Source organism: Hypanus sabinus, chromosome 4 (genome assembly GCF_030144855.1).
Source record: "Hypanus sabinus isolate sHypSab1 chromosome 4, sHypSab1.hap1, whole genome shotgun sequence".
NCBI lineage: Eukaryota > Metazoa > Chordata > Chondrichthyes > Myliobatiformes > Dasyatidae > Hypanus > Hypanus sabinus.
In genome coordinates this window covers 45540943-45567138 of record NC_082709.1, presented here as the reverse complement: position 1 = coordinate 45567138, position 26196 = coordinate 45540943, and the positions used below count along the sequence as shown (strand labels likewise).

Below are 26196 nucleotides of genomic sequence, written 5' to 3'. Positions count from 1 at the left end.
CACACACAAGCTGCTGGAGGAACTCAGCAGACCAGGCAGCGTCTATGGAAAAATGTACAGATGACATTTCATAATGTGTAAGTAGATAATTGTTTCTGAAGTACATTGTTAAATCAATGAAAATCAATAAACTCCCTTTATATTTTGTTTCTTTAAACAACGTAAAATCCCTCAACAGCAAAGAACATTTGTGTAACATGCAGAAAATCTACATGCATGCCTAATAACTTCATTATGGCGCATAAAAAATCTGTTCATCTGTGACGTATTAATAGTCTTACATATACTACTTTTCTGTTGTTGATTTTTGTGGCTGCATTTAGAGACTACCTTTGCAAATTTGTCATGGTGTAATTAGATCTTTTTGCTGGTGGGAGGGGCTAAATGACGTGTACAAGCAATGGTAACAACAGCACAAACATTTTACAAGACAAGCTGCAGCTTGCAGGCGTTGGAAGGTTGAAATACCGGATTTTGTGTTGGAAACATTGGCAATTTCATATGCAATTATGTAGCTGATGGCAACCATGCCAAGCACAAGGACAAAAATCCTCAAGTTGTTTGTTGTTAGTTTACTGCAGGAATAGAGTTGTGCCAGAACCCCACCAGCTACTGAGGAGAATCCACCTTTCACAGCATTGTACCCTATTCAGGGACTGCTTCCCCTTTCAGCTCATAGGTGATGTGGCTCTAAGGGACCAACTTGTTTAAGTTTAATTTTTAAAAATAGATTCTCGTTAGATGGTTTAATAGTTTTGAGAGTTGATAACTAATTCTATGCTTCAGAAACATGCAATTCTTTGTCAATTTTAACAGTTGGCTAAACAAGAGAGTAGTGTGTACCTTATCCAGCAGACAGGTTTTTTTTAACTATTTTGTTTTTGGTCAGGGCTTATTGTGGCCCCATTCAATTGTTGATTTTATTGTGCAGGTGTCCTTGATGAATAGAGCTTTATAGATACTTCAGTGATCCATGACTGGACGTAGATTTGAAATAAGCACTTTGCATTTATTCACAGGCTGTCAAGACCATGGTTTATTCTGCATCCCCGAACATGTTACATAATATGGTGGAAAGCAGATCTGCAGCTGGATCATTGCACCTCCCGGAAACTCCATTTGTGTTGCTGAATTTATTACTCTTAATGCAGTGGTAACAACACAATATCTGAATGAGAGTATCTTCAGGCAAAGGACTAACAAATCCAATAATTTGACCAGCAAGGCAAGACCAAGGCAGTCATTCACCGTCATTGCGGTTTTCTCACTATCTGACATAGATTGGCAGTGATGACCTCGGAGATCGCCAGTGGTTGCACTTCATTGAAGTTCCCCTCCCAGGGTATGTGCTTGCTGTGCACCTTGGGATTTCGCGCAAGTAACAGTGTACTATTGATCGGTGGAGAGAGTGCAGTAAATAGTAACCAAACAGAGTTTTCTCTGTCTTTGGCCCAATACCATGAGTTCATGTGGTCCAGTGCCAATGGTAATGATTTCCATCCTCCCATTACCGCAATATAACCTCTGGTGACGTGATGGTTTTGATGCCTGCTAATCCATTGGGGGGGGGATGTTAAAGAGGGACAAAGTGTCATGGTTCTGGAGACATCCAAAGATCAGGCAGAAAAGGAAGAGTGGGCTTCCTTCCCTTAAAAAAAAACAGCTGGAGTTGCATGACAATCCAATAATTATTAGTACCCATGCTTCTTAAAAATAATTTTTATTGATATTCTCACAACAGTAGGCCTGAATTCATGCTTCCAAGATCGTTGGTCAAGTACCTAACCATTGTATCCTGTACCCACATTCCAAGTGTCAGGGGATTGGATAGAAGCCATGGTGATTTTGATATTTGAAGTGGAAATGGAAATAAAAAACTATGATATTTTAAAGTAGGTTCTTTGTACATTTATTGTGACTATAGTATTAAATTAAGAACAACAAATGCTGCAGCTACTCACCTGCTCAGGTACATCCTGTTTTGGGTCGATGTCCCTTCATAAGTGCTGATGAAACTAGAAGCAAATCTGGGACTCGTCAGGGTTCCATTCCTGAGAAATGTCCATATTGTGAGATACATGTAAGTTGAAAAGAACAAAAGCAGTGGGAAAGGATCGCAGAAAGAGCTATAACGGGAGAGCGAGCAGGTCTGGGAGAAGCTGCCGCACTGACCCGCTGAGTGAGTCTGCTCAGCGCTTCCTCCTCGGCCGCGACTCAGTGCTGAGGTGGCCAGAGAAATGCACCGGTACGGTCCGCAGCCCCATAGCCACTGGCAAGTCCATCCCGCCGATCTCCCAAACGCTTGTTCGGATGTGCACAAGTCAGGCGTTCAGCACCTGGGAAGGTCCTCTAAGATACTGTTTCTGTCTCTGTAGAGGCCTCCAAAATGACCTGCTAAGTATTATCTTTTATGCTTTTATTTCAGACTTCCTGTATTTGCAGTATTTTGTAGAATCGTTAACACATGGACGGAGGGAATACAGCCTCTGAACACAGACTGGCTTTGCAATTCAGCCTTGTCAGTTCCACTCCCTGGTTCTGTCTCTATAGACCCGGATTTTATTTCTTTTCCCATCTTTCTACCTGCGTTCTTGTAATCTGCTTCCATCACCCTTTCGAGGTGTATTTCAGACTACACAGAGATGACTTTCCTCAAAGTTGCCACTAGCTCTTTTCTAATCAGTGCAAATCTAGGACCTCTGGCTCCCGAACCTCTTGCGATGGGAACTATTTCTTTTATTTCTCTTTTGTCTAAACTCCTTTGAACATTGCTATGAAATTCCTCCACAAAGTCTTTGGCTCTGAAGAGAATAATCCTGGATTCTCCCTGCTATCCGTGTCCCGCATTATCAGGACTAACAAATAGATCCTTTCTTCACTTTCTCTGGACTCTTCACCTACAATACCCGAGTTGCTAGGAAATATTCAACATAACTTCCTTGTTTCTGTACTCTGTAAATCTTGTGTTTTCAAAAAATATTTCCCAGCCTATCAGTCAATTTCTTCCAATTGTACCAATTCAGCTGCGGTTCTGCAACCACTTCCAAATTGTACCCTTTCATCAATTGCTTTTCCCTGTTCTTCCTACCCTTTTACTAACAAGGTAACCATGCCATTTTGAGTTGTGTATTGTGAATTTATCAAATTAATAATTGCTATTATTATTGTGTACCATTTGGTATGGTTATTTAGTTATGAGAAGGTTTCCAGATTCCGTTCTAGATATCCGAGTGTTGTACTGTATTTATTCCAGTAGAAGTGGTAGAGGCAGGTTCGATTTTGTCATTTAAAAAAAATTGGATAGGTATATGGACAGGAAAGGAATGGAGGGTTATGGGCTGAGTGCAGGTAGGTGGGACTAGGTGAGAGTAAGCGTTCGGCACGGATTAGAAGGGCCGAGATGGCCTGTTTCCGTGCTGTGATTGTTATATGGTTATATCTGTCTGGAGCCGATAATTTCGAAAAGCAATGCTTTGTCAATGCCAGACGGGGGCACCATTTGCTAAAGTTTGGATTGCGTTGCTTGCCATAGTCGAAGTACCGTGTCAGTGGCCAAAGGTCCAGTGCTTGTTTCCACTCTGAAAGTTTTAGTAACCAATTGGTCCTTCTGGACTTGAAGGTGAGCGTGTTAACTTTTTTAAATTTAAAAATAGCCAATGTGCATATATGCAAACCCTATCCCCTCAAAAATATTTGCAAAAAAACTAAATTAAGCCTACGCACTCTAAAGTGAGTATGAAACCTTTGTCTAGAAGTTAAAGATAAATGATCAGTGCGAATCGAATAGAGAGTGTGAAGGGTAATTGTATTTGAAGATACACGGCGCCTTCTGCGCGGCTCCAGTGGCGAACGTGTTTTGTGATATCACCGGCCCGCAATTTCCTCCTGTGCAGACAGAGGTCCTCGGAAACTGCTCTTTGAAGCAACAAAAGCTGGATCCCAAGTGTGTATGTAGGTCAGCAGCTGTACAAAGTCGAGCTAAAGTTTGGGCTCTCGTGGGGACACTTGCACTGGACTACATTAATGTATTAAAGATAGACGGTTCGTTAACTTTCAGGGTGCACATGTTAGTACTGTAATCCGTTATTATTTCACAGTTCTCGTAATTGCGGTCTGTATTTCCTAAATTACAGAAGGCAGAAAAAAACAAATGGGAATAGGGGATAGTTAAAATTTACTATACACCTGTACTTAATTTTTTAAGACATATTTGAGTTCACAGTTCCCATTTTTTGTAGTAGACCAACATTGCCCAATAAAATTGTTTTTTTTTAAAAAAAACCTGTACTGTTGTCACCTGTGGATAATTATTTCTGCTGGTGTTGAAGTAAATACAACGCTTCCATAGGCGTTGAGATCTGACTCCCAACACTGAGGGGTTAACAAGTTTTTTTAAAAAAATCCTCTATGGCCAATATGATAATAGTTATGACAGAGCGTAATATTTAGAAAGAAAGGGGAAATGGGAGACGCCGGGGCCTCTAGCCAGGACAATAAAATAAGGAATGACACTGATGCAGTATGAATGGAGTTAAAAGGCAAAAGCACTAAAGGCAGTCACTTACTGGCTCCTTGATAACGGTAACAGAGACAGATCAAAATGTGAGAACGATTGGCAGCAACGAAAATGCAGTAACTGTGGGAAACTTTAATCCTGTGCAGACTGGGCCAATCAAATTGTAAAATTTGGATCAAATGAAATGGGTGCACTTTTGAGGAGCAGTATGTTAGAGAACAGTATGTAAGGGACAGGCAGTTTAAAACTCTAATGAGACACAGATAGTTAGTAATCTTGTATTGAGGGTTATTCTCGGGAAGTAATAGGAATAAAGTGCCATGGTTATGTTCAGTCCAGGAGTCTGAAGTGGGGTCTTGAATTTAAATAAAATCAATTACATGGGTATAAGTAGTGAATAGGTCTGGATCTGAAAATTAGATTAAAAAGTTTGCCAACAGATAAAGAACAAGACCAGCAAGCAGCTGAGAATGAAGAGCTGCACAGCAAAAGTGATCCAACTGTGTAACCAATTAAGGATATAGTTAGAATAAAGGATGAAATTTGTGTTGATGAGAAAGTACTAAGCCTGAGGATTCATAATTTTGTGACCTGTGGGTTCACACAAGAAAAAGTAGAAAAATGTGAAATAAACTAACAATAAATAAAAACTAAAAACTGCAGTTCTATATGTAAGAAAGAGGGAGCAGAATTTGGTTTAATATCACTGGAGCATGTCACGCAATTTGTTGTTTTGCTCCACCTTTATATTGCAATATGTAACAATAAAAACTATAAATTACAATAAGAATTAAACAGTATATAAAAATAAATAAGTATTGCAGAAAATAGTGAGGAAGTGTTAATGGATTCATTGTCCATTCAGAAATCTGATGGCAGATGGGAAGAAGCTGTTGCTGAAATATTGAGTGTATATCTTCAGTAGCATAGGTTAAGAGAAAAAAAAATCAGAAAGTCTGCATTGTCCAGGAAAATTAAGCTAATATTCCTGTTGGGGGGGGTGTGGAAGGACAGGAGAGGGAGAGTGGGGGTAGGTGGGGAGGGAGATGGAGAGAAGGAGGGGGAGAAACCAAAAACATAGGAAATTTTAGATCAGTTAGTCTGATATGGGTTGTTAGAAAAACAGTTCAGTTTAGTTTAAGGGTGTGTCAATTGAGCATTTAGGAAATCATAATATAGTTAGTGAAAGCCAATGTGGTTACATGAAAAGGGAAGTTTATTTGACAAATCTAGAAAGAGATTTTTTCTGAGAATGTGAGAAGTGATTGAGATGAGGGATAATAGTGAAAGCGGTGTTTCTGAAATTTAATAAGGTACAACAATAAAAGTAGTTATATGAAACTGGGACTCATGGATTTGGGGGTAACATTAGAGTTGCTTAAAGGTCAAAAGAGTGTAGAGATAGTTTTCAAGTTGGCAGGTTGCTGCGCAAAGGGAAACTTCTAGGCTTTCTGCTTTCCCTAATATATTAATAACTTAAATGGATTGATAGAGTACTGTATAATATATACAAAGCTTGCTGGGTAATTGAGCTGTGATGAGTCTAAAATGTCTGCAAGTGGTATATAAGTTTAAGTGGTTAAGACTGCTGGTTTGGTCTGAAAAAATATGATGAAGAATAAAGAGATTTCAATTGTAAGAGGTGTTGAATGTGCACATGGAGACCTTGATTTACTGCTTCACAAAACGCCATGTGATACTTGTGGTGCTAACATGTAAGTGACCATGTTAGCACCACAAGGATTTGAGAAGGCAAAATGTAAGCTGGCATTTGTTGCTAGGCAGCCAGGAAATAAAGAATAAGGAAGTCTGCTACAACTCCACTGAAGTGACTGTGCATTTGGAGTCCTCTACAATTATGGTCTCTGCACCTAATCAACGGTTGTTCCCTTGACATTTGTCAGATTTGTTCGTGGGATACATTGACTGAGTAAGAATTGAATGATATTTACCAAAGTTGAGGAGAATGTGAGGTGATGTTATTTAAACACGGATCTTTTTAGAATTGATTGGCAAGGATGACAGGAGAGAACTGATGTGGAAACTACAGACTCGTAAAGAGCCTACACCAGTTATGCTCAAACCATACAGACCTTGTGCCCCAGGAAGCCGAGTTTGATTGATGTAGAAGCGTCCATGGTTTAAGAGGATTATAGGAGATACCAGCCCCGTTAAGAGGAGTGTGAGAGACAGAGGTCCTGGGAGAGGATGTGGTGTGTAAGAGATAGAGGCTCAGTGAGTTTAGAGTGATGATCATGGCCAGTTGAAAGGCTTCTTCTGGATGAATTCACCTCTGTCAGTGCTGTGGGGACCATCATCCCACCCTCAGATCATTGGGGAACACCACACACAACTTTGTGAGTGGCTGGAAGTTCAGCTGCAGTTTTCTGGTTTGAATTTCTGCATTGTGTCACAAGCTTCAGCACCAGCAGCTTCAGGGACCTGGGCTGGTGGCATGAGGGTGGTGGGGAATGGCTGGTGGCATGAGGGTGGTGGGTAATGGCTGGTGGCATGAGGGTGGTGGGTAATGACTGGTGGCATGAGGGTGGTGGGTAATGGCTGGTGGCATGAGGGTGGTGGGTAATGGCTGGTGGCATGAGGGTGGTGGGTAATGACTGGTGGCATGAGGGTGATAGGTAATGGCTGGTGGCATGAGGGTGGTGGGTAATGGCTGGTGGCATGAGGGTGGTGGGTAATGACTGGTGGCATGAGGGTGATAGGTAATGGCTGGTGGCATGAGGGTGGTGGGTAATGGCTGGTGGCATGAGGGTGATGGGTAATGGCTGGTGGCATGAGGGTGGTGGGTAATGGCTGGTGGCATGAGGGTGATGGGTAATGGCTGGTGGCATGAGGGTGATAGGTAATGGCTGGTGGCATGAGGGTGGTGGGTAATGACTGGTGGCATGAGGGTGATAGGTAATGGCTGGTGGCATGAGGGTGGTGGGTAATGGCTGGTGGCATGAGGGTGGTGGGTAATGACTGGTGGCATGAGGGTGATAGGTAATGGCTGGTGGCATGAGGGTGGTGGGTAATGGCTGGTGGCATGAGGGTGATGGGTAATGACTGGTGGCATGAGGGTGATAGGTAATGGCTGGTGGCATGAGGGTGGTGGGTAATGGCTGGTGGCATGAGGGTGGTGGGTAATGGCTGGTGGCATGAGGGTGGTGGGTAATGGCTGGTGGCATGAGGGTGGTGGGTAATGGCTGGTGGCATGAGGGTGGTGGGTAATGACTGGTGGCATGAGGGTGATGGGTAATGGCTGGTGGCATGAGGGTGGTGGGTAATGACTGGTGGCATGAGGGTGGTGGGTAATGACTGGTGGCATGAGGGTGGTGGGTAATGGCTGGTGGCATGAGGGTGGTGGGTAATGGCTGGTGGCATGAGGGTGATAGGTAATGGCTGGTGGCATGAGGGTGGTGGGTAATGGCTGGTGGCATGAGGGTGATAGGTAATGGCTGGTGGCATGAGGGTGGTGGGTAATGGCTGGTGGCATGAGGGTGATAGGTAATGGCTGGCGATGTAGAATCCTCAATCGTGGGGAGAATGAGTAGCTAGCAGTTTGGAAAGGGCAGAGGAGAATGAGTGATTCAAGGGGACAAAGAGAAAGCAGCAAATTAAGTTGAGAGGGAGCAGAAAGGGATGGAAGTCAAGAGGTAACAGGGTGGGTCTAGGTAGGGCTTGAAAGGCCTAGATAGAGTGGACATGAAAAGGATATTTCCTTTTAGAATCAGAGTGCACTGCCTCAGAAGACAACAACATTCCTTTAGAACAAAGATGAGAAGGAATTTCTTTAGCCAGAGCGTGGTGAATTTGTAGAATTCAGAGCCAAATCATTGGATATATTTAAAGCAGATATTGATAGGCTCTTGATTAGTAAGGTTACTGGGAGAAGACAAGAGAATGTGGTTGAGAGGGATAATAAATCAGCCACAGTGAAGCAGATCTCCTGTCAAGACAATCTTCTGTGTGCAAGGACAACCTCTCGTTATAAGAATTCCTGCACAGGCAACTTCCATCCCAGCAAAATGGAGAGGATTCGAGTCATCCAGAGTCCTGGAGAACTGCCCAAGAAGATTACAAAGAACAGCACAGGAAACTAGCTAGGTCTTCCGTGAGTTCCAGATAAATTTCATATTTGAGCTACGAAATGGAATGTGGCAGAATGTCTTTTAATTGCATTTTTATTACAGTCAGTTTATTAGCTTGATACAAAGCAAGAAGATAGATAATAAAGAGCTTGTTCAATGATCTCCTGAACAATGAAAAATGCCAATATTCTATTTCCAAAGGTCATCTTCAACCAATGTGAAACCTTTGTGTACTGATAAAAAGTAACAGCCCTCATCACTTAATTTACTGCCATTTATTGTCTCGGAGTTGTTGTTACTTCTGAAATATTTGCGAACAATCTGCACAGCTGCCAAATGTTATTTCTGAAAAATGTGATAGAACTGACTTGTTGCCATGTATCAAAAGCAAAATCTGAAGTCTTTATTCTTTTGTTTTTGAGAAACAAAGTAGGTTCTTTGCCTCTTTCAGTCAGGGGAGTTGGAGTATTGGCAGAGGCAAATGCTCAAAGTAGAGTCGGCTTCGTATCCTTTTCTTCCTATGAGAGGTCATTGACCTGAAATGTTCTACCTTTATTTGTTTCTGTGCTGAGCACTTCCAGGATTATTTAGTTTCATTTCATATCTCAAGCATTCATTAACATGTATTTTCGTGCAATGAGACAGTTCCTTGGTTTTAACACAGCAGGCCAGGCAGCATCTATAGGGAGAAGCACTGTTCTCCTCTATTGTCAAAATGAATCCAAACTCAGGTTGAAGGAACAACACCTTATATACTGGCTGGGTAGCCTCCAACCTGATGGCATGAACATTGACTTCTCTAACTTCCGTTAATGCCCCTCCTCCCCTTCTTACCCCATCCCTGACATATTTAGTTGTTTGCCAGTTCTCCATCTCCCTCTGGTGCCCCACCTCCTTTCTTTCTCCTGAGGCCTCCCGTCCCATGATCCCTTCCCTTCTCCAGCTCTGTATCACTTTCGCCAATCACCTTTCCAGCTCTCAGCTTCATCCCACCCCCTCCGGTCTTCTCCTATCATTTTGCATTTCCCCCTCCCTCCACTACTTTCAAATCTCTTACTACCTTTCCTTTCGGTTAGTCCTGACGAAGGGTCTCGGCCCGAAACGTCAACAGCGCTTCTCCCTATAGATGCTGCCTGGCTTGCTGTGTTCTACCAGCATTTTGTATGGGTTGTTGTTTGAATTTCCAGCATCTGCAGATTTCCTCGTGTTTGCCCTTGATTTTAAATTAATTTGCATTTAGATTTGCACTTTGCTGCCCACATCATGGAAAATAAAACTTGCTGCAGCGAAACAGATGCATCTGACATAAATGTCTGAAGTCTGCAGAGCTGCAGGGAACAATGCAGAGCAGAATTATTGCTATTTCCCAGAATCGAGAGAAAATGGCAGAGCAAACCAACTGAATCCGCTCCGTGCTCCTCTGTGCAGTATGTTGTTTGGAGTGAGCCGGGAAGCCCTTCGTTTGCTTGGAAAGTTATGAGGCTCACCAGGGCAAATTATTTTGCAAAATGTTAGAAAACAGAACTTACTTTATATTTTCTTCAGTTTTAGGCTTCCTCTTTGAGCCAAAGCATGGCATCACAAAGATTAAACCTCCGCTTGGCTGTGTGTTTGCTGAATATCTCTGAAGCCAGAAAGAAAGACATTGTGGAAAGTGTTGCTAAGGCTGCACTCAGTGATAAACAAGGTAGATTTAATTTATTTTATTACCAGTACAATTCTAAGTAAAAGTTCCTTCTTGAAATTCTAATGGATCAGCTTTTGCTTTGATTACAGGACAGAAGAAAATGCAGACAACTGTACTGAACATATTTTCAGATTATGACTACAACAGATCAGTTCTAACTCTCGCAGGTTCAGTTGAGACATTAGGTAAGATTTCATTCCATTTGGCTCTTAAAGTTATATTTTTATTAAGCGATAAAGTTATTTCTGGGTCGAGATAAATTCTCAAACGCAGAATTCGGGTTTGAAGCTTAGATCTGATTTCGCCATGGGTGTTAGATTTAGTATTTACAAACTAGATAACAAAGGGGCAATTTGTTTGGGGCTGTCACGTTAGTGAGATGAGAGAAGAAAAGAAATGGTCCTGGTGAGTTGATTCTGGGACTCTTTATTGACTTTCTGATATTCATGGGACCATCTCTGTGGATTTCTGAGGGAAGCGTTATGATTGGAATTTATGAACAAACACCTATAAACTAAACTCAGTCACCTCTTCCAAAAATATGAGAAAATAAGATGTAGAGTAAATATCTGGCCTTTGTGCCTCTCAGTCAGATTATAAACCATCTTTAACTGTGGGCAGCTTTCTGGCATTAACCCTATTTCCCTCAAATCATTTAGAATCAAAAACTATCAATGATTATTTTAAGTATACTCAGAGACTAAGCCTCCTGGGTAGACAACTTCTTTTGAATGAAGAAATTCTCTCTCATCTCCGTTCTGGATGGATAACCTCATTTTGAGATGGTGTCCCCGGTTCTGAGAGACTCAAGCAGGAGAAACATCATCTAACCTGTCAAGCATCATACAAATTCCTATCCTCATTCCTGTTCTGACATGTCGTTTCACGGCCTCTGCTTTTGCAACGATGAGCCCACTTTCAGAATGGAGGAGCAGCACCTCATATTCTATCTAGGTAGCCTCCAGTCTAATGGGATGAATATTGATTTCTCTAGCTTCCAGCAATTATCCCCCCCCCCCCCTCCCCTTTACCTCTTCATTTCTCCACTCTGGCCTCTTACTCTTACCTCTTCCTCTCACCTGCCCTTCACATTCTCCCGGTGTCCCATCTCCTTCCCTTTCTCCGATTATCCACTCTCCTCACCTGTCAGATTCCTTCTTCCCCAGCCCTTTTCCACTCATCACCTTCTGGGGTGGGGGGGGGGGAGAGAGGTTACTTCATTACCCCCCTCCCCCACTCACCTGGTTTCTCCTGTCATCTTCCAGCCTGTCCTCCTTCCTCTCCCCCCACCTTCTTATTCCTTTCCAGTTCTGATGCAGGGCTCTCAGTCTAAAATGTCGACTGCTTATTAATTTCCATAGATGCTGCCTGATCTGCTGAGTTTCTCCAGCATTTTGCGTGTGTCACCATAAGAATTTAATGAGAATTGGATGTATTGTTCCTTTAAAATATACTGACACACATGCCAGGAATAAGTCTGTTAAACCTTTGTTGCTTTCCTTCTGTTGGGCATGTCTCTCCCTTGGGTAAGGACATCATGTCAGTAGGCTTTCCACATTGTCCTGTTTCTAATGAAGATGAGATGGGATGGAGCAGAGTGTGGAAATGAGGCTGCACTTTTGCATTTTGCTCGAGTGACAATGAAAAAACACAAGAAACTTTCAGGATATACATAGGGAGCTTATCAGTAATAGAAAACACAAGAAAGTGATAGAGAATATATTATGCCTTAAATACGGGCTTGTGGCATTAAGATTAAGTTGACAAACATTTCAGACATACCACTCACCGGCCGAACTGCCTGTGTGACATCTTATTCATAGGGAGTGAGAGACAGTCAATGGAATGGAATTTTAAAGTCTCTCTTAATTATATCAGCAATTTATTATTCAAGGAAAAATTACTAATATTCCCATTTTTAATTCAAAAAATAAATTAATTTACCACTACTAACCAAATCCTTTAAAAAAAGGATTTCTTCAATCTCCAGTCCTGTCAGGTCAATGGGTGAACACTTTAATTAGCTGATGCATTTATTTTGCAGAACTTTTGACTGTCATTTTAACCAGTAAAAGAGAAGGGAGAGATGCTTGCAAACCAATCCAAAGAATTGAGGGTGGGACTGTGAAAGTTGGTAAGGTGCCTTAAGTCGAAAGAGACAGCCATTGATGTATCTGAAGTTCAAGGCACTTTTCCTCTTACAGGTAACTCTGTTTTGTCAGCATGCGTTGAAGCATTTAACTTAATTGACATGAAAGCTCATATTGGCATTCATCCCTGTCTTGGAGCTGTGGACCTTGTCCCCATTTACCCTCTCTCTGAGTCTGTTAGTCTGGAGGAGTGTGGCAGAGTGGCTCGTGGTGAGTTAAATGCAGTACCTGCTTCTTTTTATTCACACTTGAATGAAAGCTCCATTGCTATCTTACTATCTGCTTTGATTCAGCAGTAATACTGTCATCCCTCAATTAGGAGCATATAAAAATAGAGTGCAAGAAAGATTTGGCAGGTCAAGCAGCATCTGTGGAGAGAGAAGCGGTTAATGTTTCAAGCTGATCTTTAAACAAAACTTTCTCAAGTGGTGTATAATGTAGGCTGATATATTTTTGCGATACTGAGGAGTCAGAGGTACCATCTTTTGAATGAGATAGAAAACTGAAGTACTGACTGCTGGTGAAATGGACACTAGACATTATACGGGGTGGGGGGGGGGGGGGGGGGAGGAGGATATTTCTTTTTGGAGACCTGGCTAATATTTATCCCTCAACCAGCATTGGTTAACTCATTGCTGTATGTAGGAACATCTTCTATACATATCGGATGCTACATTTCTTGTATTAAACAATACTTCAGAAGAACTTAATTTTTTGTAAGGACTTTGGAAAATCCAGTGGTTATGGAAGATGCCATGAACATCACAAAATCATGCAATTTTGCAGTCTAGGAGAAGTAAATCTGATCCATTAGCTCTGGTTTGCTAAAATACCAATTGAGTTTGCTCTACTTCCCAATTCTTTTCCTATATTCCCTCATTTTCTACACCTCGTTTATTTTATCTGTTAGTCTTTGAACACTTTGTTGAACATTTCCAACACCCATATCAACTTAAGCTAATCCTAGGGAAGTTTCCCCTCAGGAACTTCAGATCTGTACCCTCTAGATATCGATCACCCAGCCTTTGAAAACGGGTTCTCATTGTCCATTTGCTCCGAACCTGGTTAGTCAAGTAGCAATTGTGCGGGCAAAGGAATGCTTAGCATTTCAGGATAACACCCCACACCCTCCTTCTTGATCCAAAACATCCTCTTATCTGCACAGATGCTGCTCGACCTGTTGAGTTCTTCCAGCAAAAACAGTAAGCAGAACAAGCTCAGTTTCTGCAGACAGAACTTGTATCTGTGACCTATCAGAATCAGGTTTTATATCACAGGCATATGTTGTGAAATTTGTTGTTTTGTGGCAGCGGTACATTGCACAACATAATATATATAATAATTAAAAGTTCAAAATAAACTTCTTATCAAAGTACATATACAGTATGTCTCCATATACAATCCTGAGATTCATGTTCTTGTGGGCATACACAGTAAATCCAAGAAACACAAAGGAATCAATGAAAGATCACACCCAACAGGATAGACAAACAACCAGTGTGTAAATACAAAAGAAATATTAATAATAATAAATAAATAAACAATAAATATTGAGAGCATGAGATAAGTCTTTGAAAGTGAGTTCATAGGTTGTGGGAACAATTCAGTGATGGGTTGAGTGAAGTTATACCTTCTGGTTCAAGAGCCTGATGGTTGAGGGGTAGTGACTGTTCCTTAACCTGGTGTTGTGAGTCCTGAGGCTCCTGAACCTTCCTCCTGATGGCAGCTGCAAGAAGAGAGCTTAGCCTAAGTGGTGGGGTCCTTGATAATGGATACAACAACTTTCTGTGAAAATATGCTCAATAGTGGGGAGGGCTTCCTTTGCCTGTGATGGACTGGGCTATATCCACTTGCTGTTTCTCAGCTTTTCCATTCAAGTGCATATGTAGGCATTTCCACATCAGGCCATGGTGCAATCAGAAATATACACCACAAAACATTAGAAGTTTGTCAGAGTTTCAGATGACATGCTGTAAACTTCCACGAAATAGAGGCGCTGCCGTGCTTTCTGAATGCCCTTGCATGCTGAGCCCATGACAGGGCTCCAAAGTGATAACACTGAGGATTTTTACAGTTGCTGAACCTCTCCACCTCTGATCCCCCGATGGGCAGCCAGGTTCCTCCTCCGTGTCCTGGGTGATGGGGGTCCTTCATGATGAATGCCACTGTTTTGAGTCATCACCTTTAGAAGCTGTCCTTGATGCTGGGGAGGCTCGTGCCCATGGTAGAGCTGGCTGAGTTTGCAACATTAAGCAGCTTTTTCTGATCCTATACAGTGGCCCCTCCTTGCCAAACAGTGATACAACCAGTTTATGTGCTCTCCACAGTACATCTGTAGAAATTTGCTCGAGTCTTTTGTTAACATTACCAAATCTCTTCAAACTCCTGATCAAGTATAGCTGCTGACGTGCCTTCTTTGTAACTGCATCAGTATGTTGGGTCCAGGATAGATCTTCAAAGTTGTGGACATCCAGGAACTTGAAATTGTAAAGCCTTTCCAGTTCTGATCTCTCAATGAGGTCTGGTGTGTGTGTTCCCTCGATGCCCCCTTCCTGAAGTCCACAGTCAATTCCTTGGTCTTACTGACGCTGACTGTAAGACTGTTATTGCACCTCTGGAACCATTATAGTAAAACTTTCATGCCCATCGTGTGGTGCCCATCATTGGAAAGTACAGTAGCTAAGCTCAAAGTATTGTTTTATACAAGTTTAGTATGGTGTTTGTACTTATCACCTTTGTATAGCGAACCCAACACCCAATTTGCTTTTGTAATTTCTTTTGTAAACCTATTCCTGCACCTTTGAAACCATTTACTATTTCACCAAGGTGACAATGCAGAAAACAACAATAATTGACCACTGTAGATTAATAATCAAACCTTTCTTGGGCTGAAAATGAAGTAGTTGCCTAAGTAATGAGTCTGCAGAAGGGAATGGGCACTGGGAATATTCTGCGCTAGAGTAGCATCTGCACAGCCTGTGAATCGGCCACAGGATATTTGGTTTTTATTCATTCTTGTGATGTGGAAAAGCTGGAATTTGTAGTCTGTCCCTAATTGCCCCTGAAATGAGGAGGCATTTAAGAAATTTGCATGCGTAGGAATCATACACAGGCCAGGCTGTTGATCCAGCAACTTAACCACTGTGCCTCTGAACACATCTCTGCCCTTGTGAACACCTGTGAGCATGTTTAGAGCAGGAGATTTGCAATATTGATTTGGGAAAGTAAGCCTAAGTCCAAGTTTGCAGAAGAACTGGTCTAGCTTCACACAGAAGAATTTGTAGCCCACACCTTTGGCATTCTGAAAGAACTCTTATGGATCCAAGACACAAGAAAATCTGCAGATGTTGAAAATGTTGAGCAACATGCACACAGAACGCTGAAAGAGCTCAGCAGGACAGGCAGCGTCTATGGAGGGAAATGGACAGTTGAGGTTTTGTGCTATGACACTTGGGGGTGGGGGAGGAATCTGCAGTAAGCTGGGAACCCCAATAACACTGTTTAAAGGAATCATTAACTATTTGCTGATTAACGACTGGTTAATTTCTTTCTTGTTTTGACAACAATTAGACAATAGTTTTGTGCCTTCTAAGTTTAGCTTAAACTGCACAAGTCTACAGGGAATGCTGAGACGGTTACTGAATCACTTCTTGCTAAATTAATTCTGCACCAATTGCTCTCAGCAATGGATGTAGCAGTAAACACTTCCTTTATTATATTGTATGACTGCATGAATAACCAGGGAGTTGGAGGCAAGACTTGCCGCTAGAAAAGGCGAAAGAGAAGCTCTCAGCAGGAGGCTGTTGAACAAGAGCTTGGGGTAGCACTCTTCAACTTAGATTCCAGTATGAGATGTGTGTACTTCCATTCGGATATTCTCACTTCCACCTTCTGTAGCCAAGACTGTATCGATAGAGCAGGGCAAGGACTGCATTGCCTTCGACATTCGTAAGCTGATGCTGGAGATATTGGCAATGGATCACATTTTGCCATCCATTATTTTATAATGGTTCATTGTGATTGTTTACTTAATGAGAGCTCACTACATTTCATTGTCTTTGCTGGCCAGCAGGTGGATATCCTTCAAAGTTCAAAGTAAATTTATTACCCAAGTATATATATGCTATCATACCTTGCCCTGAGATTCATTTTCTTGCAGGCATTTACAGTAGAAACAATGAAAAACTGCACACGAAGCCTGAAAAACAACCAGTGTGCAAAAGAAGTCAATCTGTGCAAATACAAGAAAATGATCATGTTGATAAATAAGTAAACAAATAATACCGAGAACATGAGTTGCAGAGTCCTTGGAAGTGAGTCCTTAGGTTGTGGAATCAGTTCAGTGTTGAGGTGAGTGTATTTATCCGCACTGGTTCAGGAGCCTGGTGGTTGAAGGGTAATAACTATTCCTGAACCTGGTGGTGTGGGACCTGAGGCTCTTACTAAGGATCTTAGTGAGTTTTCAGAGATTTCAAGCTTTAGCAAAGGTACCAGTGGTGTGATGATGGGATGTGTACCTTTGTGGTAACATATTTCTGCTCCGATGTAATCTGAAATGGCAATGGATTCCATTTTCTCGATGCTTATCTGATTTTTAACCATGGATGGAGAATTCCTGGTATCCTGACTTCTGTTACAATGTATTTATTCTGGACCAGGCCACGGTACATATTGTACTTGACCCTTTACCACAAACCAGAAGGCAGCTATGGGACAACAAGCTGTATCATCTGTATCTGGATGAGGCCTCCAGTAGGCAACACACACGCACGCACGCACGCACGCACGCACGTACACGTACACACACACACACACACACACACACACACACACACACACACACACACACACACACACACACACACACACACACACACGTACAATATACACCAAGTTTCACACAAATTGTCTGGCTACCCTCTAAACTGAAGGTATGAATATCGATTTCTCTTTCCGGTGAACAAAATTATCCCCCCCCCCCCCATTCCTCTAGTCCCCTTTCTGACCTTTTACTTTTCATCTGCCGTTACTTCCCCTGGGTCTCCTCCTTCCCCTTCTCCGATTGTCCACTCTACTGTCCTATCAGTGTCTTTCTTTTTCAGCCCTTGACCTAACCCCCCCCCCCCAATCTGGCTTCCTTTTTACCCTCTCCCCACGTAATTCAGGCATCTCCCCCCCCCTTCGCTATCAGCCCCCTCGGTTTAGTGGCCCATTTCAAGTGGCATAGCACCACCATAACGAAGGCACTACCCTTGTGACATTTGTATTCTGAGCAGCTGAAGACGGGAGGAGTGGAGAAAAGGAATGGAGGAAAGAAGCTGGAGATTCTTTTCTTCCAAGGCTGTTTTGTGAGGAGTTCATGCACTCATAACCAGCAAATGCAACCCCAACCCCTTGTATATCTCCGATTCAGTACTTCCTCATCTGTCCGCCAAGTATTGCTGCATGCTTTCTTCATCAGAAGGTTAAAACCTAAAGTATATATTTGAAGCCGGATTTTTATGAGAAGTTGTGCTCCTGAGCAGCAGTATCGGTATCGCTGGTGGAAAATAGTTGTCTTTCAGCAAGAGGAGGCTCCAGATGGCCTTGGATAATGACTCAAGGAACTGGACTTGCTGACAGCACAGCTGGGCATGGGTAGCAGAGGTCCAGCTGGTTGCTGTTCCCTGTAGAGTAACAGGGTGAGAGAATGATGGGCTCCTACCTGAAGGACAGTGGTAGGTTGAGCTTCAGGGAGTCACTGCAACTTTTCAGAGCATTACCTCTTAATCCATATTCTCTGTTTGATGCTTTCTACCCTAACATATCAAAAGCTCACTCATACTAACAGCTTAGGTCCTACCTATCTTATGGACGTCTGACTAGCAGTATACCCAGCCAATACATTTGAGAGAGCATTTGGGGAATGGTGGGGATGAATTTGTCAGCGGCTGCAGAGCAACAGGCATCATCTGCCGTGAGGAAGCTCCATTCCTGGTGGCATTTCTGACTTGCAAACTGCTCGGGTTACAGTTTTCAGGAACAGAACCGTGCTGTAATCTGGGAATGATGCATATAATTAACTCAATACTTCTGAACACAGCTTTCTGATCCAGGATGACTTGATATAATTACTATTTAATATTTACCTGTTCAATAAGGAAACAGAATGAGACACAAGAGATTGCAGATGCTAGAGCAACAGACAAAGGAGCTGGAGGAACTCAGCGGGTCAGGCAGCATCTATGGAGAGAAATAGACAGTCAACGTTTTGGTGGACACTCTTCATCACTATGTCATCCAGGATTCAGAGCGCTGTGTTTATGGACAGAAAATATACAGGTTGTCCTCAGGTTAAGGCAGGATTCCCACATGGCAAAAGATGCCTACAGCCCTGTAACAGGACTGAAAGGGGAGTATTCTGTATACATTGTCATTGTAGTGTGTAGTCATAAGTCTTGACCAAGGCATCCATGTGAACATATTGGGGCAGGTGTAACTTGCAGGGTTAAGTGCCAGGTGGGAGATCAGTAGGGAGGGATAAGTGGGCAAGGAAGTCAATTGGAGAGCAACCCCTTTAGACTGTGGAGCAGGTGAGAGGGTAACCGGGGAATAGCTGTGTGAATGGCATTGCCTTAAAGCTGCCTTGGACTTACTGGGATTAACTGGGTGGACAACCTAGTGGGTATGGATTGGTTGGGCTGAAGGACCTGTATTGCTCTATTGTTTTACATCCATTTAAATAGAATGCATTATTAACATAAACGCTGTGGCTACTTTACTAGTTACCTCCTGTCCTGTACCTAGTAAAGAGGCCAGAGTGTATGTTCATGGTCTTCTGCTGCTGTAACCCATCCACTTCAAGGTTTGCTGTTTTCTGTGCTCAGAGATCCTCTTTGATATTGCACACCACGGTTGTAATGTGTGGTTATTTGAGTTACTGTCGCCTTCCTTCAGTCTGGCTATTCTCCTCTGACCTCTCTCATTAACAAAGTACTTTCATCCACAAAACTGCTGCTCACTGGATGCTTTTTGTTTTGCGCACAATTCTCTGTAAACTCCATAGACCGTTGTGTATATAAATCTCAGATCAGCAGTTTCTGAGATACTCAAACCACCTCTCAACTGGTATCGACAGTCACTTAGATCACATTTATTCTCCATTCTGATGTTTGAGGTGAACAACAGCTGAACTCTTTGACATTGTATGTATGATTTTGTGCATTGAGTTGCTGCCACATGATTGGCTGATTAGATAATTGCATTAATGAGCAGGTGTACCGATGTACCTAATATAGTGGCCACTGGGTGTAATTTACAATAATCAATCAAATCGTCCAGCAACTTGAATTAAATGGATAATTGGCATCCTGTTGGCAGTGAGGTCACTTTGTCTTGGTTTTGCATACAACATCCTGGTTACAATGCAGATCACCAAGACCTGCACTGAAGATGTTGTTGGCAGATCTACATAGGGGAATTTATTCTGCTTGATGCACAGAGGAAGTTGGCTACTCTGGTTGCTATTATTGTAAATGGCACCCTTTATAACCATGATTAAGACAAGGTATCCAGGCACATGGTTGATCACACCATTATCTGTCCGCTGTCTTCTGACTGGGAGGCATTCATCCACTGTTATCTGTTTACTCATAGCCTGAGAATTAATTGCAATGGCTTATCTTCCTGCATTTACATCAGTTCCTCTGCAGTGCCTCATTCTGCTCCTATAGATCTAGACGTGGTTCCTTCCTCTCGCTTAACTATAGGCTGCCCCTTGCTATTACAGTTTTGAATCTAGATGCCCAAATCTCACCACTGTCACTTTCCCAATCCTCCAGTGTCAGAATCGGAATCAGGTTTAATATCACTGGCATACAGTATATTGTGAAACTTGATGTTTTGTGGCAGCAGTACATTGCATTTCATAATGAAACAATTATAAATTACCATATAAGGTATATTTTAAAAATAGGTAAGTAGTGCAACATGAGGAAAATAAATAGTGAGGTAGTACTCATGGATTTATTGCCCATTCAGTAATCTGATTGTGGAGCCGAAGAAGCTTCTCCTGAAATGTTGAATGTGTGTCTTCAGGCTCTTGTACCTCCTCCTTGATGGTAGCAATGAGAAGAGGGCATGTCCTGGGTGATTTGGGTCCTTTATGATGGATGCTGAATTTTTGAGGCATTGTCTTTTGAAAAAGGTGTCCTCTGTTGAGAAGACTAGTTCCTGTGATAGAGCTGTCTGAGCTTGCAACTTTCTACAACTTTTTCCAATCCATTGCAGTGGTCCCTCCATGTCAAACTGTGATGGAACCAGATAGAACACTCTCCATGGCATATCTGTAGAAACTTGGTGATATACCAAGTCTCCTAAAACTCCTAATAAAGTATAGCTGCTTTTGTGCCTTCATTGCAATTGCATTACTATGGTGGGCCGTGGATTGATCTTCAAAGATGTTGGCAGCCAAGAACTTGAAGCTGCTCACCCTTTCCACTGCAAATCCTTCAATGAGAACTGGTGTGTGTTTCTTCAACTTCCTCTTCCTGAAGTCTGCAATTAATTCCTTGACATTGAGGGCCAGGTTGTCTGATCTGTCACACGTTTTGTCTGATAGGAAGGCACTTGCTCTAATGAAGCCCTTGCATTTGGATCTTGGTGCAACCTCAGTTCTTTAACCGCTGGCTCCATCCTTCTCCCTGTGTGTTGTCTATAGGTGAATCATGCTGGTTGCAACTTCAATGTTACATTAGTCCTTCAATGAGCTTTCAACTGTTATCAAGCTCCATAATATCAACCAGAATCTCTGCTTCAGCTACCTTCTGCTGCAGCTCTCATCCATGCCTTTGTAATGTCAGATTCCAATGCTCTTCTGTCTGATTCTACACCAGTACTCAGCTGTCCATATCCTACCTTGCACACAGTTCTGATTGTCCATCAGCCCTGTGATTACGTGTACACACATTGGATTTGTATAATAATGACTTGATCTTAAAATGTATAATTTAGGATTCTCTTAGGCAGGTTGCTTTGATTAAGTTTTATGCTGTTTTCTAAATTTACTCGTGTGATCTCATGTCCAACTTTGCTGTCAAGTACCTTGAGTCACCCCACTATGTTAAATTGCCCTCGGGAACCTTATTCTTGTTATGACGGTGAGAAGAAGGAGTGAGGGAAATTGAGATGCAGGTGAGGGCAGCATCGATGGTGGTGGAAGGGAAACGGCTGTTTGAAAAAAGGACATCTCATGTTCTAGGACAACCAGTTGAGTGAGCTATCTAATATAGATAACTAGCAAGGATTTATTATGTTAGGAGTGAAAAGGTACAAACGTAATGTGCTCAGCATATGTAATGAGCAGCGTTTAGTGGTACAGTCCTGAGGCAAGCTCCCATGGTGGTAAACAAAGCACTTCACGTTTCTTGATAAAGTTGCCAATGTTCACATCAGAGTGTGAAAAGTGAAGACCTTTTATCTAAAAGCAGCACAAAATTAATCTTCCTCTGGCCATTTTTGTGTATTCTTTTGTACTTTGATTCAGAGCAGAAACTTATCATTTAAATAACACATTGGTATGATAGCTAGATACCAGAGCAGATTCTGTAAGTCAAGGGTTTATGTATGGTTTTTTTCATATGCTCTGGTTTTTACATGCCTGGTCTTCTCTTACATACCAAAAATGTACCATTTAGCAGGTTAATTGACCATTGTAAATTGACCTGTGATTCAGCTAGTGTTAAATAGGTGGGTTGCATTTCGTTGGACAAGAAGGGCCTGTTCCATACTATATCTCTCAATAAAAATTCATAAATAAAATATATCTCTTCTTCACAGATATTGCTGAAAAGTTAATAGTCGATGTGCCAGATTGTAGTCTCTTTTATTTTGGATACGCTGATCGACCTCTCAGACGAACTCTGGTCCAGCGCAGGAAAGAACTGAACTGGTTTAACAGGAGCAGCTTAAAGGTGAAGGAAAGAAAGCCAGATGTGGGAGCTGCAATTTCTCCCAGATGTGGTTTAACAGGTGGGTATTCTGAACTGGAATCTACATTATGTGATTGAAGTGAATAAGTGAGTGTCAGGATTGCAGTCAGAAAAGCTCTAGGTTCCCAAGTGCACAAACACTGTCTTTATCTCCGCTGATCCATCTTGGCTTAGCATTATTATGACTTCTATTCCTCCTTGCCTCAGTTGATACAAATTGCACCATCTGTCTCTGAGTTGCTTAACTATGTTGTTAATGTTCCTGTACCTTTAAATCAGGTGGGCTTTACTGTTGTTGATTTTAGCATTTGATTTTAAAATGCTAAATCAGAGCTCCATTTTCATCTAGATTTGGAGCTTGCCTGGAAAGTTCTTTGGTTCAAATACTACTTTCCCATGACACAAATTAATATCACTGATGTTGAATAGTATCTGTTTTAACTGGTAACACAGAGACCAACTTATTCATTGAAAAGGGTTCAAAACTGAATTTCTACCAGTGTAAACTTGAGCTTCATGACATCTGAATTCCAAAATGTGTTAGAATCTATATAAATGAAGTGCTTATTGTTTCTCTTAATTAATTAATTTGCATCACATTCAACCTTTGAGAACATTTGGGACAATGTACTGCAAGCGTGGATAGTTGTAGAGTGTTTATAGTTTCCAGCTCTGATAGGATTTCAAGTTCAAAGTTATAGGTAATTTTATTTTCAATATATGTCACCATATACAACATTGAGATTCATTTCCACGTGGGCAACCTCAACAAATCTGCAGAATAGTAACTTATAGCAGAATCAGTGAATGACTGCCAAACTCGTGCTTTCAGCCAGAGTACAGTAGACGACAAACTGTGCAAATGCAAAAAGAAGAAACAATAGTATAAATAAATAAGCAATAAATATCAAGAACATGAGATGAAGAGTCCCTGAAAGTGTGTCCATTGACTGTGGGAACATTTCAATGATGGAGCAGGTGAAGTTGAGGATGCTCATCATATTTGGCTAAGTGAAGGACAAATCTGTCTAGGATTCCAAGCAAAAATAAAGTGGAATAAAAAAGGAAATTGAGTATTTTAGGTAATAGTTAGACAGCATACATGGTCATAATCCTGGAATAATCACCCTAAGGGTAGAAAAGGGGAATATAAGGAATCTGCATCTGATGCCCATCTTCCCTCAAAGTTTGCCTTCCTGCTTTGTTTAGCTGCTCTATTTGACCACTTGTATCTCATAAGCTTCCAACCCCGTCATTAGTCCATCACTAATTTTGCAATTTCTTCTTTTCTATTTCCACCCTGTTTGCTGTTGAAATTCACAATCATGTCTTTGCCACTTTTAGACAAGCCTGTTGAACTTCACATTGCTTTGATCTCCCATTTTGCATACTTCATCAGCCAGACATTATTCATCACATGTCTTGTATTTCAACCTCCTTCCAGCCTGTCTTATGTGCATGACTGTTAAAGTCATTTTTAATGTTTTCAGATCACAAGCTTTAACTTTCTCTATCATGACTATTTTCTTTGAAATTCTCCAGCTTTTTAATGACGATATCCTGAGCATTCTTGACTTTTTTCTTTGCTACTGGTGACTCTAACCCTTGTTACCCCAAAGTTCCCTCTCTACGTCGTTACACCACTCTACATCTCTTCCCTCTTATCATTTGCAAGAGAAGATAGAAAATGCTAGAAATAGTTAGCAGTTAGGTAAAATTTATAGACACCAAAACTGATTTAATATTTCCAATTGACGAGTTTTTGTAAAAACCCTTTGCAAGTTGTTAATTTTAGAACATATCAGGTTAATTGCTGTCTTTCATTAGAACAATCCCTGCAGTCCTGTTCTCCCTCTTTTTATATCTCTATACCTCTGCAACTCATGTTCTTTTACTCATGCCCATCAATTCCCTTTGAATCCTTTTAGCTATAAACTCACACCTGGGAGTAATTTACCTTAGCCAATTAACGTACAAGCACAATTTTGGCTTGCAGGAAAAAATTGGTACACCTGTGAGGACCCAACAGAGTCATGTGCACAGGCAATGCCAGAGGTCAGGATCGAACCAGGATCAGTACAGCAGTGGCACTAACTACTGCACTTCTGTGAACCAGGGAAAGATAAAGATGTATTTTGAAACCAAGCTACTTACCATTTCTGAAAAGTGGCATCCAATAAGAATGGATTTTTTTGCCCTTTTAGGTATTGGTGCCAGCCCATATGTTATGAACTGCAATGTGACTATAGACACACAGGATCTGAATGTCGGACAACAGATTGCTGGTGCCATCCGTGGAGCAAATGTTGGTGGCCTTAAGGGCATCCAGGCAATGGCCTTTCCTCATGAGGGTACCATGGAGATAGCCTGCAATGTGGAAAGCTTTAAAGATGAGCCTTTACCACTTGTGACAGAAGAAAGGGGGAAATATATTTCTTACCTCATTCAGGGTGAAGAATACCCGTACTTCTCTCCAAGTTCCATCGAGAAGCGGATTAAAGAACTGGCTGAAAACCTCGGAGTTGCAACAGTGGGCACTGCATTGGTTGGCTTCACACCTGAGCATTGCAAGAGATTAGCAGAACAAGCTATACGGGAAGGGACTGGAGAGTTCTGGAAAAAGCGCAAGGTCATTACAATGTAAGGGAGGTTTGTTAGTGTGAGGAGCAGTGCTGAGTTCATCACATAGATGATCCTCTGTACAATAACATTGATACTATCAGTCTGTAATCATGTTCTTGGAAAATGAATAAGAAGATCAATGAGTGGGAACAAATGTTTGCAAAAGTTTGGCATCTGCAATAGATAGTGAAAACAGAAAAAAAAATGCCCTGAGCTGGTAGATGGATAACCAGTTTCCAAAGAAAGCCAGTGCCACTGTTGACACTTTGTGGGTGTTGGGAGGATATGCTTATTTGTTCACCCAGATTAGGACGATCAAGTGTCAGCATCGTGGAAAATCCGTGCTCAGATTTTGGAATCCGGCTTAGGTGAATGTGGAAATCTGAAGATGCTGTCTGTGATTCTGTCTTCCGGGCAAGCAGGATTGTGTATAACCTTCTCCAATGGTATTAGGGGAAATCACTTAACAGAAGCTACATTCAAACAACTCTTGCTGTTAGCAGCCTGCAAATGTTATGCTCTTTTCTCTGAGGACTAATTAAACTTTTAATAATTTATTATAGTTATTAAAAATTCTTAACTTGCTGCTGAACAGATTCCTACCTTAACTAAAACAGTACTACAATGTGAATTTTAATTACCTCACAAACATTTCTAATATTGCGAATATTTTTCAAAATTAAATCTTTAAAAGAATTTCAGGTTCTGCGTTAATTCTGTGTGTTTATATTTACAATCTGTAACAAGTGTAAAATTTCCCTTCTGATTTGCTGTGAGAACTCCTTAATGCCATTGATTTTTTTAACAAGCTTGATGGTGCAATAATTGATGAATACCATTGATAAATGTGAATAGAGGCCTTACTGGGATGGAAAAAAAGTTCTTGCGACAGATCTTTTGATCTTGTTTTATGGGGAGCTTCCTATGAATTCAGTGCCAAGCACCATTGCTTCACCACTGACCAGGTCTTTTCCTCTCTTTCTGAAGACAGTGGCTTATGAATACTTGAATATTTACAGGTCATAAGAGTCATAGAGATAAACAGTTCCAAAATAGATCCTTCAGATCATTGAGTCCATACCAACCACCAGGGACCCATATCTGCAGGAACTGCTTTCTATCTGATTTTCTTCTCAGTCTATTCTCATCAACCTTCCCATCCCCA

The 26196-nt window shown here is 41.6% G+C and overlaps 1 protein-coding gene across 5 annotated transcripts; it reads left to right on the top strand.

The window, feature by feature from the left end:
- Positions 1–25746, top strand: ftcdnl1 (formiminotransferase cyclodeaminase N-terminal like 1). Of its 5 annotated transcripts, XM_059966983.1 has the most exons (7): positions 1–77; positions 1020–1342; positions 10150–10291; positions 10363–10476; positions 12496–12651; positions 22258–22449; positions 24614–25745. In XM_059966983.1, exons 3-7 carry the CDS (start codon positions 10177–10179, stop codon positions 25051–25053), a joined length of 1017 nt encoding a protein of 338 aa, XP_059822966.1. In that variant the 5' UTR covers positions 1–77; positions 1020–1342; positions 10150–10176; the 3' UTR covers positions 25054–25745. The 5 variants fall into 5 exon arrangements, with proteins under 5 accessions (XP_059822966.1, XP_059822964.1, XP_059822968.1 ...); XM_059966981.1 differs by lacking the exons at positions 1–77; positions 1020–1342 and adding an exon at positions 3504–3619; XM_059966984.1 differs by lacking the exons at positions 1–77; positions 1020–1342 and adding an exon at positions 3505–3619 and having other exon boundaries at positions 10381–10476; positions 24614–25744.
- Positions 25747–26196: the final 450 nt, after the last annotated feature.

Excerpts from the sequence above, each read along its gene's own strand:
- ftcdnl1 (XM_059966983.1), top strand. The coding sequence starts at position 10,177 with ATGGCATCACAAAGATTAAACCTCCGCTTGGCTGTGTGTTTGCTGAAT. Across the intron at positions 10,292-10,362 it reads TGCACTCAGTGATAAACAAG|CTTTTGCTTTGATTACAGGA; the intron begins GTAGATTTAATT and ends CTAATGGATCAG. Across the intron at positions 12,652-22,257 it reads GTGTGGCAGAGTGGCTCGTG|ATATTGCTGAAAAGTTAATA; the intron begins GTGAGTTAAATG and ends TCTTCTTCACAG.